The following is a 17,327-nucleotide window of genomic DNA, read 5'->3' on the forward strand; positions in this document are numbered from 1 at the left end:
AAGTGGAGTAGCTCAAAAGAACAGACCTCATATAAGCTTATGGAAACGCGGCTTATATCGATTAAACACCAAACGCGCCATCACATTCCGCGCCATTTTGTTCACAGATCTGTGGTGTCGGCGCTCGGCCGTGGCATTGTAGTTGTAGGGGCCAGTTGCATAGGAAGTATTACAGATATTTCAGCATTTTTCCATTGAATTGTTAATCGAATTTACGTCTAAGGACGGGAACGACGGCACTTCGACATTGGTAAGTCGAGGGAGACTCGGTGTCGCATGCCCCGTCACGTTCAGTCCCACCTAAGTACGGTGTTCCTCGCGGATAGTTTTCCTTTTGAAGTATCTTGTCAGTTTTTCCCTACATTCCTCCATTTTTCTCGCTACAATATGCCGAATAATTTTAGATTCGTTGTTATTTTCGTGTATAATTTCGTTCTCAAGCGAAATCGAAAGCGAATGTCGCGGCCGGCCGAATGATTACTTTGCAACCAAGAGCTCTTATCGCTTGTTTTTCTCTTTCTTTTTATCTTGTCTTATTTCTTTCGACTTTTCTGTCAATATATTCAGCATTTTAAAAGCTTCAAATTCTCTTAACGATACTCTGGTCTTTGTTTTTCTTTTTTTCTTTTTTTTCTTTTGTTATTTTTGTTTACAAATGATCGGTGTATGTTTCTGTGAAAACACGAGTTTCCAAGATGTCGATATGAAAACGTGAAGATCGACCGTTATAAGATCGCTGGTGTTTAATATGCCCCACAGTCTTGGTTTTATCACACAATTATTTTGCTTCATCACGCTAAATTAATCACAAAATATCTCGCCTTTGCATTTATAGATATTGTTCGGAGCAAAATATCGTTGAATTAGAAATCATGTCGAGTGGCAGTGCTGAGCATGAGGAGGAGGGATACGTTGTTAAAGTGCGTGGACTGCCGTGGTCCACCACCGTGGATGAGATTATGAAGTTTTTCGGTGACTGTTCGATCTCGAATGGCAAGAATGGAGTCCACATGACTACATCTCGTGAAGGACGCCCCAGTGGCGAAGCCTATGTGGAGATGGATACTCCAGAGGATATTGAAAAGGCTTGCAAAAGAGACAGGGATCACATGGGCCATCGCTATATTGAAGGTTAATTTACAATATTAATTATATTTTATATAAATTTGTATATAAAAATTTGTATATACTAATTTTTTATCAATTAATTATATTAACCTTAACATACTGATCAGGCTTATGCCAATTCAAGAAAATGTCTATTTACAGTTTTTGTTTGTGTTATCTCTCTGTAATCCAGCTGCTTTCCTAATCCCATTGAGTTACTGGCATCTGATAGTATTTTAGAAAGAATTTCTGGGCTCCAAAAAATGTGAAAAAATCCTGATACATTGGTCAAACATTCCAGAATGTGATTCACAGTTATTTGACTCAAAATATTTATTTTTCTTTTGTTCGAATTTGAGGCAGAATGAATCAAAATTGAAAATTTATCTGAGTCTTCAAATTCCTGCTTGGACAATGAGAATTAAGTTTATAGAATCTTTCAGACAATGCAAGTAATGTAAATTATTATAGATTGGTTAACACAATATAGAAAAAATAAGATATATGATTGTCCATATATTTGGCTTAGTATTAATAAAAATATATAATATTAAAAGTTAAAAAACAAATTATGATTATTATGATTTTCTAATGAAATCTAAATCTTTTATGATTCATAGGTTATCTACTTACATAGATAACGTAAAACATTTACATGATTTACATACAAATTATTGATATTTTATACATAAATGATCAACTTTAATACTGATATCTCTATTTACATGTTTTGTAAATTAGATAGTATTTACTTTTTACGTAAACAGTATTGGAGAAAATAATTGAAATGGAAAATAGTAATAGAAATATCTCTTTTAAAGATATGTATATCTATATAAATTCTTTGCACATTGTTTCAGTTTTTAAAGCAAAACGCGGCGAGATGGAATGGGTCGTAAAGAGGAGCGGTCTTAATTTGGAGAACGCGATGGACGACGGTTGCGTGAGATTGCGCGGCCTGCCGTTTGGTTGTTCGAAAGAGGAAATTGCACAATTTTTCTCAGGTACTTAACACATGACAAACGTAACTGAAGTTCCCATCAGTACTTTTTAATTGATATCAAGTGTCATTCAAGATTTTATTTAATCCTTAAAAGACAGATACCTATTCATCTTTTTCAAATACGTAGCTTTCTTTCTATTTTTGTACTCCCTTTTTCATAAAGTGACGAAAGTGAATAGACGAAATTTGACAAATATCTCAGGGACGCAGCGACGGAATACTTTCGATGACTTTAGCACAGATTATAAATCTATTAGCAGATTACTAAAACTATTATTTTGCATTAGTGGATTAGTGAGCTGTAACAATTGCTTTCTAACAATGTTACACACTTATTTTATGATTGGCTACTAAAAGTAACGAGATAATGACTCAAACGCACATATCGAATTAATTAAAGCTGAAATTAAATTCCATCTAAAGAATGATGTCTCTGTGTCCTGATATCGACGATTAGCCTCAGTTAAGATTTAAGATCCCGCTAAGATCTGAGTTGTGCTTTACAAAAGTGTATGCCGCGAATTTTATGATTTTATGATTTGTACGAACGATACAAAAAAATATTTTCATTGCGCGACTCGGTGATCGAGCTTAATTCTTAACTTTGGTTTTCGGACGTTGACAATTTAATGACTTATAATCCATATAAGGAGAATCACGAAGAGAAAGAAGAAAGAAAGAAAAATAATTAATGCGCATATATATGCGCGATTTTAGTATTAAAAATCTTGCTTCTTTTATAAGGGATTTTAATATCTTTGACCATAACTTCTTTTTTCTAATGGGCCTATAAGCTACAATATCGATGTTTGATTATGTGTGGGTCAGGGTTGGAGATATTGCCGAATGGGATATCACTACCGACAGACTACACGGGCCGCAGTACTGGGGAGGCTTACGTTCAATTTGTTAACAAAGATGTTGCGGAGCGCGCTCTGCAGAAACACAAGGAAAAGATAGGACACAGGTGGGGCACTGAGACGGTATAACTCGGGTTTGGGTATACTTATAACTTTTCCATATCATTTATATTAATGATCGTAGTACATGTAGGTATATACATTTCGTTTAGTAAATATATAGTGGGAACGAATTCTCTATGATACGGATGCAGCTTCTTTATCTTTCCCCGAAGAGAATTTTCCCGCGCGAGGACAAAAGAAACCATTATATTTGTATTATTATTAAGCCACTCAGCATATATATGTGTTCGCACGTATTTGAAACGTAAATTGTCAACGTGAATTTTGAAAAAATTTTGCACCTTACTGCGTTGAGACAGATTTCCTCGATAAATCGCATACTTTAAAGTTAAATGAATTTATTTATTTATTGTAAAAGAAAATCGCGTTTAGAGAACGTTTTTCTTATCTGACATAAAGAAACTGCCTCTCTCGAAACACAATTACAACCAAATAGTCGTACGTAAGCGAAAGTACTGTGGACCCAACTACTTATATCCTTGATGGGTGGGTGCCGGGGGGCGGGAGATAGCCCCTTACCATCATCGCCAAATCCCATGGGAGGTGGGTAGGGCAAGCCAAAGCTCGGTGGGCGCTACAGAGAGAAAGAGAAAGAGAGAGATAGTAACCATCGATCCAATACGGCACGTCTGTGCGATGCGCATAATTGCATTTTTTTGCAGATGAACATTAAAGATCAAAAAATATTTAAAGATGAATTAAGATTAAACAACATTCAAGAAAAGAGAAAAAACATTCAAGATCAAATTGTTTCTTAAATACTTTTTTGTTATACTAGAAAAACTTTTTATGTTAGTGTATGCCAAGTAAATTTACAGATATTAGAAAGGTTTATCTGCAAAAGAGGGTGCAATTGTGAGCGTGGCTTACTCGAAGATCGTCGGCGTCGCATGGGCTTGTGGGGTACATGTGACGTAGGTACGTCGGGAAGCGATTTCGTCGTGGGAGGGTCTCTCTTCGCAGGTTTAATAAAAGAATGCCGGAGGTTTAGTATGAACATAATCGTTCTGTCACACTTGTAAATTCAATTCTTAATGCCAAACTACCAAACAATTTTCCTCTTTTTTTTTTAATTTTTTGTTGTAAAAATGTCAGATCATAAATAATTAATCTTTCGCTACTGTTGTGCAGGAATGGCTCCTCTTTCCATCTTTTCTGTTTCTATAGAGTCTCCGTGTATCTCACTGTTTTTGTATTGTCTCTCACCACTTGTGATCTCTCGAATTAAGTCCGTATCGTTAAGTCTTGTCAAGTTTTTTCGATTTGGTGGCATTTATATTGGTGAGAGTAATGATAATAATAAAGATGATGACGATAATTTATTTATTGCTGACGTGTCGCCCTGCGCATCTCTAACGCGTGTATCTTCAATCATTAACAGATATATCGAGATCTTCCGAAGCAGTTTGTCCGAGGTACGCGCTAGTATCGGACCAAAAATGCGCGGCGGTCCCATGGGCGGCTTTAATCAGAGGCCCGCGCCATACACTCGCGGCGATCGTTTCGGTGGGATGAATCGCTTTAGCAACAACGGCAGAGGATCCAGAAATAGAGGTGATTCCTTTCATCTATCGAAGTACGAAGACAATCGTGCAGGAAAATACCGTAATAGAGACTTATTATACAATTCACGTACTAATTTATTACGTATGTATTCACATATCTATAATTTACTTCCTTAAGTATCATAATCCACTTTCGGCTTTATCATCAAAGTCTTTTAATCCATTTTAGACTTTGATAACGGCCCATGGGGAAGCGGGAACAACTACGGATCTCGAGGCGGTAATATGGGAATGCGCGGCAGCATGGACATGAAGGGTGGTAATTACAGAGGCAACAATGACAACTGGGGAGGTAACTCTGGCGTGTACAGTATCCATATGCGAGGACTACCGTTCAAGGCGACGGAACAAGACATAGCAGATGTAATTCTTATAGCAAAGAATAACGATAGTTTTTCTTTCTTTTTTTTTTAATTTTTCTCAATGTTTAATTGTGTAACATTTTGGATCTTGATTTATAGTTCTTTAGACCAATCGAACCAGTGAATGTCCGCATTATCCTTGAGAATGGCGGTCGACCATCAGGAGAAGCTGATGTGGAATTTGCGACTCATGAAGAAGCCCTAAAAGCAATGTGTAAGGTATGTATCTTCTTTTTTAATTTTCTAATCAACTCTTAGAAATCATTTAGAAACGGAATCATTTTTACGTGTGATTGTAAATTACTACATTCCATAATTTATACAGCTTGTAAAAGTAACAATAATTTGATTTTAACTTTTTCTTATTTTATAGGATAAAAGCCACATGTCACATAGATATATTGAATTGTTCATGAATTCATCCGGCGGATCGAGTAGCATGTCACTAAGCGGCATCGGCAATTTCTGTGGAGGTAAAATTGGAATCATATTAAATATTTTTTAAAGAAAAAACATAGAAAATAAAATGTGTAATTTTTTAAAATATTTTGAAAATAGGTAAAATTATTTCTTATAATTTAATATGAATAAATATGAATCTAACAGAAGACAGAATGTATAACTTTTTTTAAAAATATTTTGAAAATCTATTATAAATAATGAAAAAAAATTATATATATATATATATACATACATATTAAGTTGGAACAAAAGTTTGTAGTGGCACATATATGATTAAATAAATCTATGTACAGATATGACAAATAAACATTTGTCTTTGAATTTTACTTCAAAAACATTTTGTTCCAATACAATATTTTCTTTATTATAATAATTTGGAGAAAATTTGTGATTTAATAAATCAAAGTTACATTGGCAATTGGTCAATACTATTTCTATGTTATTTAATATGTTAAGGTATACATGCATATATATATATATTTTTTTTTTATACACAGGCTTAGGTAACAACTTCAGACCGGGATATTCACCAAACAACAGAGGTTTCAACTCGCAGTTGGGTGGTAGCAATTATAATAGTTTTTGAGACCGGGCAATGCGTTTCTAACGCTAAACGACGATTATAAACGTTCAAAGTGATCGGTGATGAAAAGACGCACTTCTAAATCACATTGATGCAATATAAATAATCGTTGTTTTCCTTTTCTTTTCTTTGCGTAGCCTTTAATATGTAATTCATTATATATTGAATATTAATAATCGTAAGCGGTAGTGTATAAGTATTTGCTTATTCTTTTCTTTTATAACATACGGAATATGTAATTTACATAGAATATATAATTTAATTGCTACGAGTGAACTTAGGTAACAATTTATCTTTGATAACGCAAGTCATTTTTCTTTAAACTGAGCGCAATGTCAACAGACAATCGTACGTCGTCAAGATGAGATTTAAAATAAAATTTCTTGAAGTAATACATTGGGGAGATGTTACTTTTATTTAGGTACTGTTTGATTAAACGCGACAAAGCGTATTTTTTGTTTTCTCGACGACGTATATGATATCTTCTGAATATCAAATAAATTAGAATTATAATTTTATATGATATATAAGCACAGTTACATGTCATAATGGCTTTGATGTGAGCTTGGACATGATAGTCGTCGATATGAATCGAGACATAGCGACGAGCTGTAAAGCGCAAAATATACGATTGTAATATACACGGACTGTCTAGTAGTTCGCGATAGATTGCACCTCAGTAAGTTCATTGCATTGTCTTATGTATTGTAACGTACAAGATCCTAAGTCAAAGAGCCGCTCATCTTCATCTTTCATCGTAACACGATAATGTATGATAGTATATGACTTATTGTATAACCTTAGAATAAAAATCATTATTTTCATTGGTATAGATATTACAAATCGTATATAAAAAGGCGTCGACTGGCAAGTGTCAATGTTGTGTATATCTTAATGTGTAAGTTTAGTTTCGGTTTATATTTAAAAGATTGAATAAAAAAAGAGGTGGAACACAACGAGCAGGAAATACGTATAATCATATGCATAATTCCTTAAATTGAAACGATACAAACGTGAATAAGTTAGACTCGTTTAAATCAGACGTTTAGCTTTGAAGCAGAATGATCGTTGACCGAGTAAATCTAACTTGTTTATATTTGTATTGTTACGCAGTCTTGAACTATGTAATAATTTTCAGAATAAAACTCTCGTCCAAGTTTCTGTAGATTAAGAATGGCAAGGAAAATCCAATCATTGATCCTGATGATATTCCATAATTCCATCTAAAGTTTTGGCTATTAAAAAATTGTTCTGCATTTATACATGTACATCTACTCGAATAATAGTCCAATTTTATATTCTCATATTTCTACTAATGAAGATTAGCTTTAATCTCGATTTAATTTGTTTCTTATTGTTTTTAATCTTCTGTTCACCTTACTATTACCTTGTTTATTCGAAGATACATCTGTTCAAGATAATTGTGTAAAAATGCTACAAACGTTTGAGTATATTGGATTATACAATATCTGCTAAAAATTATTAAAATTATAAAACTGCAGGTTACTTAATTTATTTTATTTTATTCAAATCAACAAAAAATTTTAGTCATGGAATTTTGGTTCTGAAATGCAAAGAATAAAAAATTTGACATAATTTATGCAACATAATTATTTTAAATAAATTATTTTTAAAGTAGATGCAAGGGAACTTTACACGAATATTTATTAGTTTTACTAATATATATATAAAAAAATTTAATTTAATTTATATTAATTCGTGATTTTATATTTATAAGAATCAAGAACAAATAAAAAATTAAATAAACTAATAAGAGAATTGTGCGTAAATTTTACACAGATTCTCAAACGTATCTTGATGAAAATATTTTTCAGAATTTTTTGAAATGTTATAGAATTATACAAAGAAGTATACAAAATTTCAGAAATTTATATAAAAATTCTGAAAAATTTATATAAAAAATATTTGCTAGGGTTATAATAGAACAATCTAAAATTTTTATATTTTTGCTAATCATTTTTATATATATATATATATATATATATATATAATGACAATAGAGTCTTAATTATTTAACAGGTGACCCCAAACGATGTTTTGTACAACGATCTTTTTGGACACCCCGTATATAGTCACATTCACGACCGATGTCGCATAGTCGCATATAGAATATTCATAAATGCTTTATTACGCCCAATCGTTTGATTAAGTAAACAATGCACGCAGAGGTCATCGTACTTGTCAACGGAAGCTGCGGGAGGAAAAGAGAACCGTCAGAAAACAAAGCTGTGATTCCAGATATGACGGTACCCACCCACGCTTTTCCAGGAGACATAAGCGAACGGCAGCTTCGATAAGCTATTCAGTGTACGAACACGAAGTTTACGTCGAGCACGCTCGAGCATATTGACTTGACCTCGATTCGGATCCGCATTGTCAATCGGAAAGCAATTGGTAAGCATTTTTGATGATGCAGTAAACGAGGTAAGAAGCATTCACGCCGATCCCGGTTTACAAAAACCGGAAAGAAAAGAAAATAGAGTTTATTTTCGCATGCAGATAGCATGCGAATTTCAGCCTTAATGATCGGTGTACTGAATCCTACTATTAAACGTTATCATTGCCATTAACAGGTGTCAAAGCCATTGCATCCGGTACGAGAAGGTGCGTCGGTGTACGTAGGTGTACGTGGGTGTGCGTCAGTGTACGTGCCATGTGCACGGCACGCCAGCGTGTGTTCCCTCTCTCTCTCTCTCTCTCTTTCTCTCTTTCTCTCTTTCCCCCCCTCGGCTGCGCGAAAATTCAAAAAATACGTACCTCATTAATGATGTCAAGAGATTAGGCCCCGCTCTTATCACACCGATGTAACCGACGATTACTTCTTGTTACGAACGAGAGTATCTCGGTACGCATTCACAACGGTTACGGTGAGGTGAGTAAAAGCGGTATGGTGGAGAAAACATTGACGAATGCTGTTTATTTATGCATTACGTGCCGCGTCGATAAAAATATGTGGGAATTGAATGCTGATTTCAGTCGCACGTTTCGCAACTGTATTAAAAGTTTGTTTGTGCTTTAGTATTCTCGAGATATAGAGTGAGCTTCTTACCGAATACCTACACTTGTAGTATTATATATCTTTACAAATTTCTCTTTATCACAGCGCACCTTGCGATTAGGTCTTTATCTCTTCTTTCGAGATGTAATTGTGATGTGATGTGATGTGTGGAAGTTGCAGGTTCTCTTCGGATGTCATTGATGATTGTTAGTCGAAGTGACTCGTGGAATATAGTAGTCTGTGAGGATGGGCCAATCCACAGAAGGCAACAATGACAATAACGACAAGCGGACTGAAGGCAACGCACAATCTAAACATAATGAAGGGTATGAAATCATTCAAAATTTTCTTTTGTATTCTTAGAGACAAAGTTAATGAAATACTTGGATTTGATTATCTAAACTAATTTGGAGAAGGTATAACACTTGTTCTTTCAATTTTCTGTCAGACCCTTGGAGCTTGACAGGCAACAGCAGTCTCTTCTACCAAAGGCAAGTAGCAGTACAGCGAAACAAATCAGAGAATACATTCCAAGGTCTGGGATGAAAAAATATAATCATGCTTTGAGCAATTTGATACCAGTACGGTATCAGAATCAGTACGTGTTAAAGCCAGAGTTTCATAATTTTTTATAGTAATTTAGAATATTTATAATAATAGAATAAATAAAATAATTAAATGTAGAATAATACAATTTAGAATAATATTTATAAAATATATAGCATATAAATATATGAGAATATCCTATAGCGATAAAAATATTTTTTACAGAAAAAAAGAAGATGCACCAGCAGATAATGCTGGATTATTTTCTTATGTATATATAACATGGATGACACCGTATTTATGGAAAGCGTACAAGAAAGGCCTTACATTAAAAGACTTACCAAATATTTCAGTATATGATACCTGCGAGTATAATGCACTCAGGTAAACTTAGTATACCATTGTGTCTTTTATGATCAGTATAGATAAAAATTATTTCTCTTTTCTAGACTAGACGTGCTCTGGCAGCAGGAGTTAAGTCAAAATGGCCCTAATGCGGCATCCTTTTCCACAGTTGCATGGAGATTTGTACGCACACGAGTTTGTGTATCATGCTTTCTACTGACGTGTTCTCTTATCTTTGGATTTATAAGTCCCGTAAGATTATCTTTATTGACAACAAATTGTTATTAAATCTTTCTGTTATAATACAACATTTTCTTTTGTCTAGACGATATTAATGAGGAAAATACTGGAGCATGTAGAATCTCCGGAGGAGAACTTTTGGGATGGTATCAAGTGGGTTTTTCTGCTGACGATGTGCGATTCCCTGCGAGCTTTCTTTTTCACCTGGACGTGGAATATGAACTACAAGACTGGATTACGATTAAAGTCGGCTTGCACAGCTCTGTTATACAAGAAGATTATGAGGCTAAATAGCCTGGGCAATAAAAGTACAGGAGAAGTAAGATTGCTTTGTAAATCTCACTCTTTCAAGAAAGTGCTTTCTTGTTCATATATGTTCTCGTATTTTTAGGTAATCAATTTATTTTGCAACGACAGTCAAAGACTTTTTGATGTGATCATTTATGGGCCGATGATTATCAGTGGGCCGATAGTTATAAGTTGCGGTATAATTTACATATTGTGGTTATTCAGTCCCATCGCTCTCATAGGAATGATAGCTTTTCTTTCATTTTATCCTTGTCAGGTAAATGGCTTGTTGTATATATGCATTCTGCATATTTCGATAGATAAAAACCATTTACATTTTAGTACTTCATTTCTCGTGCGACCGGTTACTTTCGCTCAAAATCTGTAAATATTACGGACGCTCGGGTGCGACTCATGAGTGAGATCCTAGAATGCATAAAACTAATTAAAATGTATTCCTGGGAGAATTATTTCGGCCAAAAACTTCTCGGTAAGAATAATACAATACAAAATTTAAACGTATTTTGTGTAGGTAAATAGAACAAAAGTTATTAAAAGCAATGTTGTAACAGAGTTATGATTATTTTTATTTTGATGTATATTTTTATTAGAAAGATATATAATTTGTAAAATGTTAATGTGTGTATATAATTTGATAATGCATTTTTGCAGCCATACGCAAGAAAGAAGAACATTGGCTTCATAAGACTGCATATTTTCAAAGCCTTAGTATTTCTCTAACGCCTGCTATACCTGTGATATCCGCGATTATCACGTTCTTAGCACACGTTGCCTCGGGTAGTGGATTAACGGCCGCACAGGTACAAAATACAATTTATCAATACAATAACTCTGACTTCTAAGATTTATAATATTTTTATAAATATCCTAATTTTATGTATATCAGGAGAAATTGAATAACATCCAATAGGTAAGCAGTTTGATAAGACAATAAAGTTTTCTCGTAGAGATTGATCAATTTTCACGGATATTTGCAATTCTAGTTAAAAGACAATTCTTTGTTAAATTTCACAATCAATGGATTACGTTACAGGCTTTTCCAATGACCACATTATTTGGAAATTTACTTAGACTGGCACTCACATCACTTAAGGATACCACGCGATATTTTATCAGCGCCCTCATAGCTCTTAGAAGATTCAAGGTCTCCAGTGTTTTTTGAATAATTTCATGTACAGCTTAACGGGTCGGATATCCGTACCTATTATTAGGAAACCAGTACTCGTGTTCAATAAATTTGATCTTGCGTTCTTATTTTTATATATTTTTACAATCACCAAGATCACATTAAAATACAAATGATTAACTCTGATTCAAAGTTGGTCTTGAATTTTAATCTGCTAAGTCGATTAAAAATATTCAATTGTTGAAGGTAAATTTTGATAAAGTAATTTTTACAAAAAGAAATTAGAGAAAGAAAACACAGGTACTATTCCTATAATAATATGTACATGAGGTTAATGTTATTTTAATGTAAGAAGCACAAGCTTTTTAGTAAAACGAGAGTAAATGTGTGATGGGCAAACACTGCATGCCTTGTAAAGCATTATGTTACACCCGAACAGCTGCCGTTAGCGATTCTATTGGTACACCAAATTTTCTGAATTGCTATAGCTGTAAAGACCGAGTTGGGGGCATGATGTTCCCATTGCTTGTATGCGTAGTATGAATTGTACTAACATGGTCGTTTTAATTCTACACTTTTCAGGTGTTTCCCTTCGTATCGGTGCTCAATGCTCAAATTCGTACCTCTTTCATGTTTTTACAAGTGGCCTTAGTTAATATCGCCGCAGTAAAGATAACTTTTGGAAGAATAAAGGTGTTTATTCTTGTTTATATTTAATAGGAATGTACTATCGATTGCACCATACATGTTGTATTGTTATGTCGTTTTTCAAACAATCCCGAACAATTAATTCCATCTCCAACGTAATCGAATATAATTGCTTTCATTTTGCTAACAAGCATGCCTATCTAGCATTCTCGCTTCAAAATTGTACTTTTTTTGCATCAGTATCATGTCACACGAACTCAGAAGCAAGTACGCTGTCATATTGTGTCATTACATAAATTTGTTTTAGAAATCAATTTGATCAGATATTTTATCCCAGTGTCACTGAGTGTACACATCACATACATATCTTATTTTAAGTTACATATTGGTGCTTGTTTGCTTTTAATATGCTTCTAACAATAGCTTTAGTTCTTTCTTTGAGAATCCATTGAATAGATGATTTTATTAACGAAATGATATTTGCACAGAGTGTATTGCTGTTGGACGAAGATAGTTGCCAAGCGTCTAAACCAATTGTGAGATCCCAAGCGGTTGCCATTGCTAATGGTACCTTTGTTTGCGACAGCATTAAACATCAAACGGATGCATCGATCGATAGCAAGAAAAAGTAAATATTAACTTCATAATCATAATCTTTCATAATCAACCATTTTTTTACGTAGGAAGAAATCGCCACTAGCCACAGACAATCCACTGGAACTGGAGAACCTGAATCAACCAATGCAAGAAGCTAAGTACGTTGAGGTTCTTAGCGACGTGCATTTTGGAGCTCCCAAAGGAAAATTGGTCGGTATCTGCGGTCATGTAGGCAGCGGCAAGTCTAGTTTGTTGCTGGCAGCTCTGGGACAATTGAAAATAACGAAAGGACACATCCTGAGAGAGGGCACTTGTGCTTATGTCAGCCAACAGGCATGGATCATAAATGGTACCTTTAAGGAGAATATCCTGTTCGGCGAGGATTTCGATGCTAAACGTTATTATCACACGATCACAATTTGCAATCTGAAGGAGGATCTTGACATGCTGCCGGGAGGAGACGACACTGAGATTGGCGAGAGAGGTGTCAATCTGTCGGGAGGGCAAAAGCAGAGGATTGCACTCGCGCGAGCGTATTATGCTAATCGGTACGCCAAATCTTTGTCTTTTTTGTTTTTGATAAGTGTAATTCAATTACTGAATCAAATATCACAATTTTATTTATCATTTCAGGGACATTTACTTTCTCGATGATCCTTTGAGTGCGGTTGACGCATATGTCGGCTCGTATATATTTGAAAAATTGATCCTTGAAGCTCTTAGAAACAAATCTGTTCTTTTCGTGACACATAATATTCAGGTGGGTATTTAGATAATTGGAATTAATCCTACAAATTTTATTTATATACTTTAAACGTGTTTTATAAAAGACAACAAGATCTATTTAGAATTTTCTTTATATTTTTTATTGTTTTCTAAATTAAATAAATGTAAAGAAAATTAACAATATGATCTTTAAGAGACTGATATAGATTAAAAATTTCAAAATATTCTAAATATTCGTTGCAGTTTTTAAAACGTTGTGACGAAATCTACATGATGAATGGGGGCAAGATCGTAGAACATGGAACCCACGAAGATCTCGTGCGACTCGATAGAGAATATGCCTCAATGGTGAAGAACAGTACAATTGCAACAGAAGATAATTTATCAGTGTACGTTTTATTTGTATTGCATGTTCTTCGAATATTCTTCGAATTATTTGAAAGGAGTTTGATATAAAGCATCTCTTTACATGTTTACAGTGTTAAATCTATGGGAGTGACACAGAGAAATACTAATGATTCAGAAATGCAAAATGCGAAATCTGCGCACAAGGAAAATTACGGAAAAGAAAAGTACAAAGGTTTGCGCGTTTTTAATTATATAATATCAACTTTTAGTTTGGATATTTAGTTTGGATATTTTCAATTCTTTTTTCCTCTAAATTTAGGAGCAACTTTAACAGTAGCAGAAAAATCTGAAACTGGTTCCGTCAAGTCGTATACTTACCACACATACGTACAGGCTACCGGTGGTTATTTAGTTGCCATTCTCGTGTTTTTTACATTTTTCCTGAACGTAGGTAGTTCAGCATTCAGTACTTGGTGGCTCGCCATATGGATTAAAGCTGGCGGAGGCGTAAGTAATTCATCTATAATATCCATTATTTAAAATATAAATTTTAAAATACATATTTTTTTTATTTTTCTCAGTCAAGAAATATTTTAATAAATATTATTTGTTATTGCTTACTTTTTCCGAGTTATTTTATATTGGATATGTATTGATATATCACAGATATCAATTTTATTTAATTTTCAGAATGTGACTGTGCCAGAAAGTAACGATACAATATATTCGGAGAATATAAATGCTAATCCTGACTTTCCATTTTATCGAGATGTATACGGTGTCTGCATCGCCGGTATACTGTTGACAAGTTTTCTTCGTGGCTTCGCCATTATGTTTACCACGATAAAGGCTTCAACCACATTACACAACACATTTTTTTACAAAATTATAAGTTCTCCGTTGAGCTTCTTTGAAACTACTCCAAGTGGTAGAATACAGAACGTTTTCAGTCGAGACATAGACGAAAGTAAGTGATTTCTTGATGATTTTTAAACACACGCACTATCGTGAATCAACACGTATCATCTAATTTGATTAATGTTTCTTGATTTGCAGTTGATAATTACTTACCCATATCGATAGAAAACATGGTGCAAAATATTTTTACTTGTAGTTTTGCTATTTTCTTTATCTGCGGCATATTGCCCTGGTTTTCTATACCATTACTCCTGTTTGGTACATTGTTTTTCTTTGTTGGTAAATTATTTAGGTAAGCATTATAAAAAAAATTTACATAATTTACATATGACTGGAACCTTCTATTTTTGCAGGATAGGGATGAGAGATTTAAAGAGAATGGAGAGTGTTTCACGGTCACCTGTTTTGAGTTTTGTCACAACAACGATCCAAGGTTTGAGCACAATTCACGCGTTCCAAAAAGAGAAGAATTTTTTATACAGGTAATTTCAATACTATGATAATTTTAAATTCCAAAATTCTATGAATAAACACACAGTCGTACACGCAATACTGAAATAACAAGGATATGATGATTGAATTGTTCCACCTTGACAGATTTGAAGAGTTATTCAATATAAATAACTTATGTCAGCATTTGTGCCAAGCCGCGATGAGATGGTCCGCGGTGAGGCTGGACAGCTTGGTAATTGCCTCGTCCTGCATAACCGCGTTACTCGTGATCTCGTTCAAGAATGAAATATCGCCGGCTTTTGCCGGTCTGGCTATGGCATACGCCACGCAGATGACTGGCGTCTTTCAATACACGGTTAGACTGATGTCCGAAACAGAGGTGCGCTTTATAAGCGTAGAAAGAATCAGTTATTACCTCAAGGTAATTTATTTTTGCTTAATTGTTCCACAAATAAATAATTGCTAATTCTCTGTGCTTGTTTTAATTTTATATCAAGATAGAACATATAGTATAATATATTTGAACTATATTAAGATGTAAGATATATTATCTTTTTCAGACTTTGCAGAAGGAAGGCGCAAGCAGGACAGTTGCTCTTAAACCAGCCGATGATTGGCCCTCTCATGGTAAAATAGAATTCAAAGCTGTTCAGATGAGATACAGAGACGAGTTGCCGCTTATACTGATCGATATCTCATTTAGTATTAAAGCGGGAGAGAAAATTGGTACTGGTTAAAGAATATATTTTTTTGATGTATTTGTCGCGCTTTCTTACACAAGAAATTAATTGTGAATCATTTTCAGGCATTGTGGGTCGCACAGGATCTGGCAAAAGCTCCTTGGTTGTAGCTCTATTCCGATTAGTCGAGATTTGCGAGGGTATTATTAAGATCGACGGTATAGACATTTCGAAATTGGAGTTGGATGTATTGAGAAGTAAATTATCGATCATTCCTCAAGATCCAATTTTATTCAGTGGCACCATAAGGTAATAAATTTTAATTGGCAATTATTTTTGTTGGCTACTGTTCTCTTCAGTTGATTTACTTTTTAGATCTAACTTGGATCCCTTCCAACGGCATACTGATAGCGATATTTGGAGTGTCCTTGAAAAAACTCAAATGAAAGAGAAGGTGTCTCTTATGCCGGGAAATCTCGACGCCTCCGTTGGATTTGGCGGAAATAATTTGAGCGTTGGTGAGAGACAGCTTCTTTGTCTCGCAAGAGCCTTATTACATAGTACAAAGGTAATACATTTTCATGAGGAATTTCTGTAATACTACATGCATTTGAAAAAAAATGTTCGGATTTTCTTTAGAGTGCTAAAATTAATGGCTATATTGAAATTTATTGTTTTTATAGGTGCTAATTTTGGATGAAGCCACAGCCGCCGTTGATCCAGAAACAGAAGCGACGGTGCAGAACACGCTGCAAAACGAGTTTGTGGATTGCACTGTACTTACGATCGCTCACCGATTGCAAACAGTCATCACATGTAATCGTATTCTCGTCATGAGCGAGGGCAAGGTTGTTGAATTTGATGCACCTGCCACTCTTCTCTCCAGTCCGGATTCCGAATTTTCGAAGCTGATGGCTGCTGCGGACAAAAACACCGTAAAATAATCTCCACAGACATCTAAATCACGAGTGCAATGCATTTTTAGTCGTATTTAATAGTAACTGATGAAATTAATTATTAATTCTTGGAGTCACGTGAGTAAATAAGAGGAACGAAAGAATAATATATATTTAAGAAAAACACATAATAGTGATAAGTAAAGAAATAAACGACTGTACTTTTCTATTAATGAATTACTAAATTTTTAATTGAAAAGATTAAAACTGCATTATATTATAAGTTCGTATTCTGTATAAATAAAAGAGAAAAAGAAAATCTTCCCATCTTTTCTCCATCTTTTGATTTAATCCTTCGATGAAGCAACTTGTTATAATTTTTACTAAATATTTTTATTGCCAAGCCGTTAT

General features: G+C 34.2%; 2 protein-coding genes across 9 annotated transcripts; both read left to right on the forward strand.

The window, feature by feature from the left end:
* Positions 1–80: 80 nt before the first annotated feature.
* On the forward strand, positions 81–7,236 carry LOC105204130 (heterogeneous nuclear ribonucleoprotein H2). 2 transcript variants are annotated; one of them, XM_026132966.2, is made up of 9 exons: positions 81–250; positions 836–1,131; positions 1,968–2,111; positions 2,939–3,077; positions 4,475–4,740; positions 4,828–5,021; positions 5,120–5,239; positions 5,394–5,493; positions 5,980–7,236. In XM_026132966.2, exons 2-9 carry the CDS (start codon positions 873–875, stop codon positions 6,066–6,068), a joined length of 1,311 nt encoding a protein of 436 aa, XP_025988751.1. In that variant the 5' UTR covers positions 81–250; positions 836–872; the 3' UTR covers positions 6,069–7,236. The 2 variants fall into 2 exon arrangements, with proteins under 2 accessions (XP_025988751.1, XP_025988752.1); XM_026132967.2 differs by having other exon boundaries at positions 82–250; positions 4,475–4,647.
* A 914-nt stretch (positions 7,237–8,150) lies between these two features.
* Positions 8,151–17,237, forward strand: LOC105203152 (multidrug resistance-associated protein 5). 7 transcript variants are annotated; one of them, XM_011171920.3, is made up of 26 exons: positions 8,152–8,480; positions 8,660–8,958; positions 9,265–9,410; positions 9,533–9,682; positions 9,856–10,014; positions 10,080–10,227; positions 10,301–10,534; positions 10,607–10,780; positions 10,846–10,993; positions 11,176–11,324; positions 11,558–11,668; positions 12,233–12,343; positions 12,787–12,926; positions 12,982–13,443; positions 13,529–13,655; positions 13,865–14,010; positions 14,101–14,201; positions 14,289–14,476; positions 14,660–14,936; positions 15,026–15,179; positions 15,241–15,369; positions 15,485–15,761; positions 15,901–16,066; positions 16,146–16,329; positions 16,396–16,588; positions 16,704–17,237. In XM_011171920.3, the coding sequence occupies exons 3-26, from the start codon at positions 9,331–9,333 to the stop codon at positions 16,962–16,964; spliced, it is 4,269 nt and encodes a 1,422-aa protein (XP_011170222.1). In that variant the 5' UTR covers positions 8,152–8,480; positions 8,660–8,958; positions 9,265–9,330; the 3' UTR covers positions 16,965–17,237. The 7 variants fall into 7 exon arrangements, with proteins under 7 accessions (XP_039314278.1, XP_011170222.1, XP_011170228.1 ...); XM_011171926.3 differs by having other exon boundaries at positions 9,259–9,410; positions 16,704–16,964; XM_039458343.1 differs by having other exon boundaries at positions 9,259–9,410; positions 9,533–9,575; positions 16,704–16,964.
* The last annotated feature ends 90 nt before the right edge of the window (positions 17,238–17,327 follow it).

Source organism: Solenopsis invicta, chromosome 16 (genome assembly GCF_016802725.1).
Source record: "Solenopsis invicta isolate M01_SB chromosome 16, UNIL_Sinv_3.0, whole genome shotgun sequence".
NCBI lineage: Eukaryota > Metazoa > Arthropoda > Insecta > Hymenoptera > Formicidae > Solenopsis > Solenopsis invicta.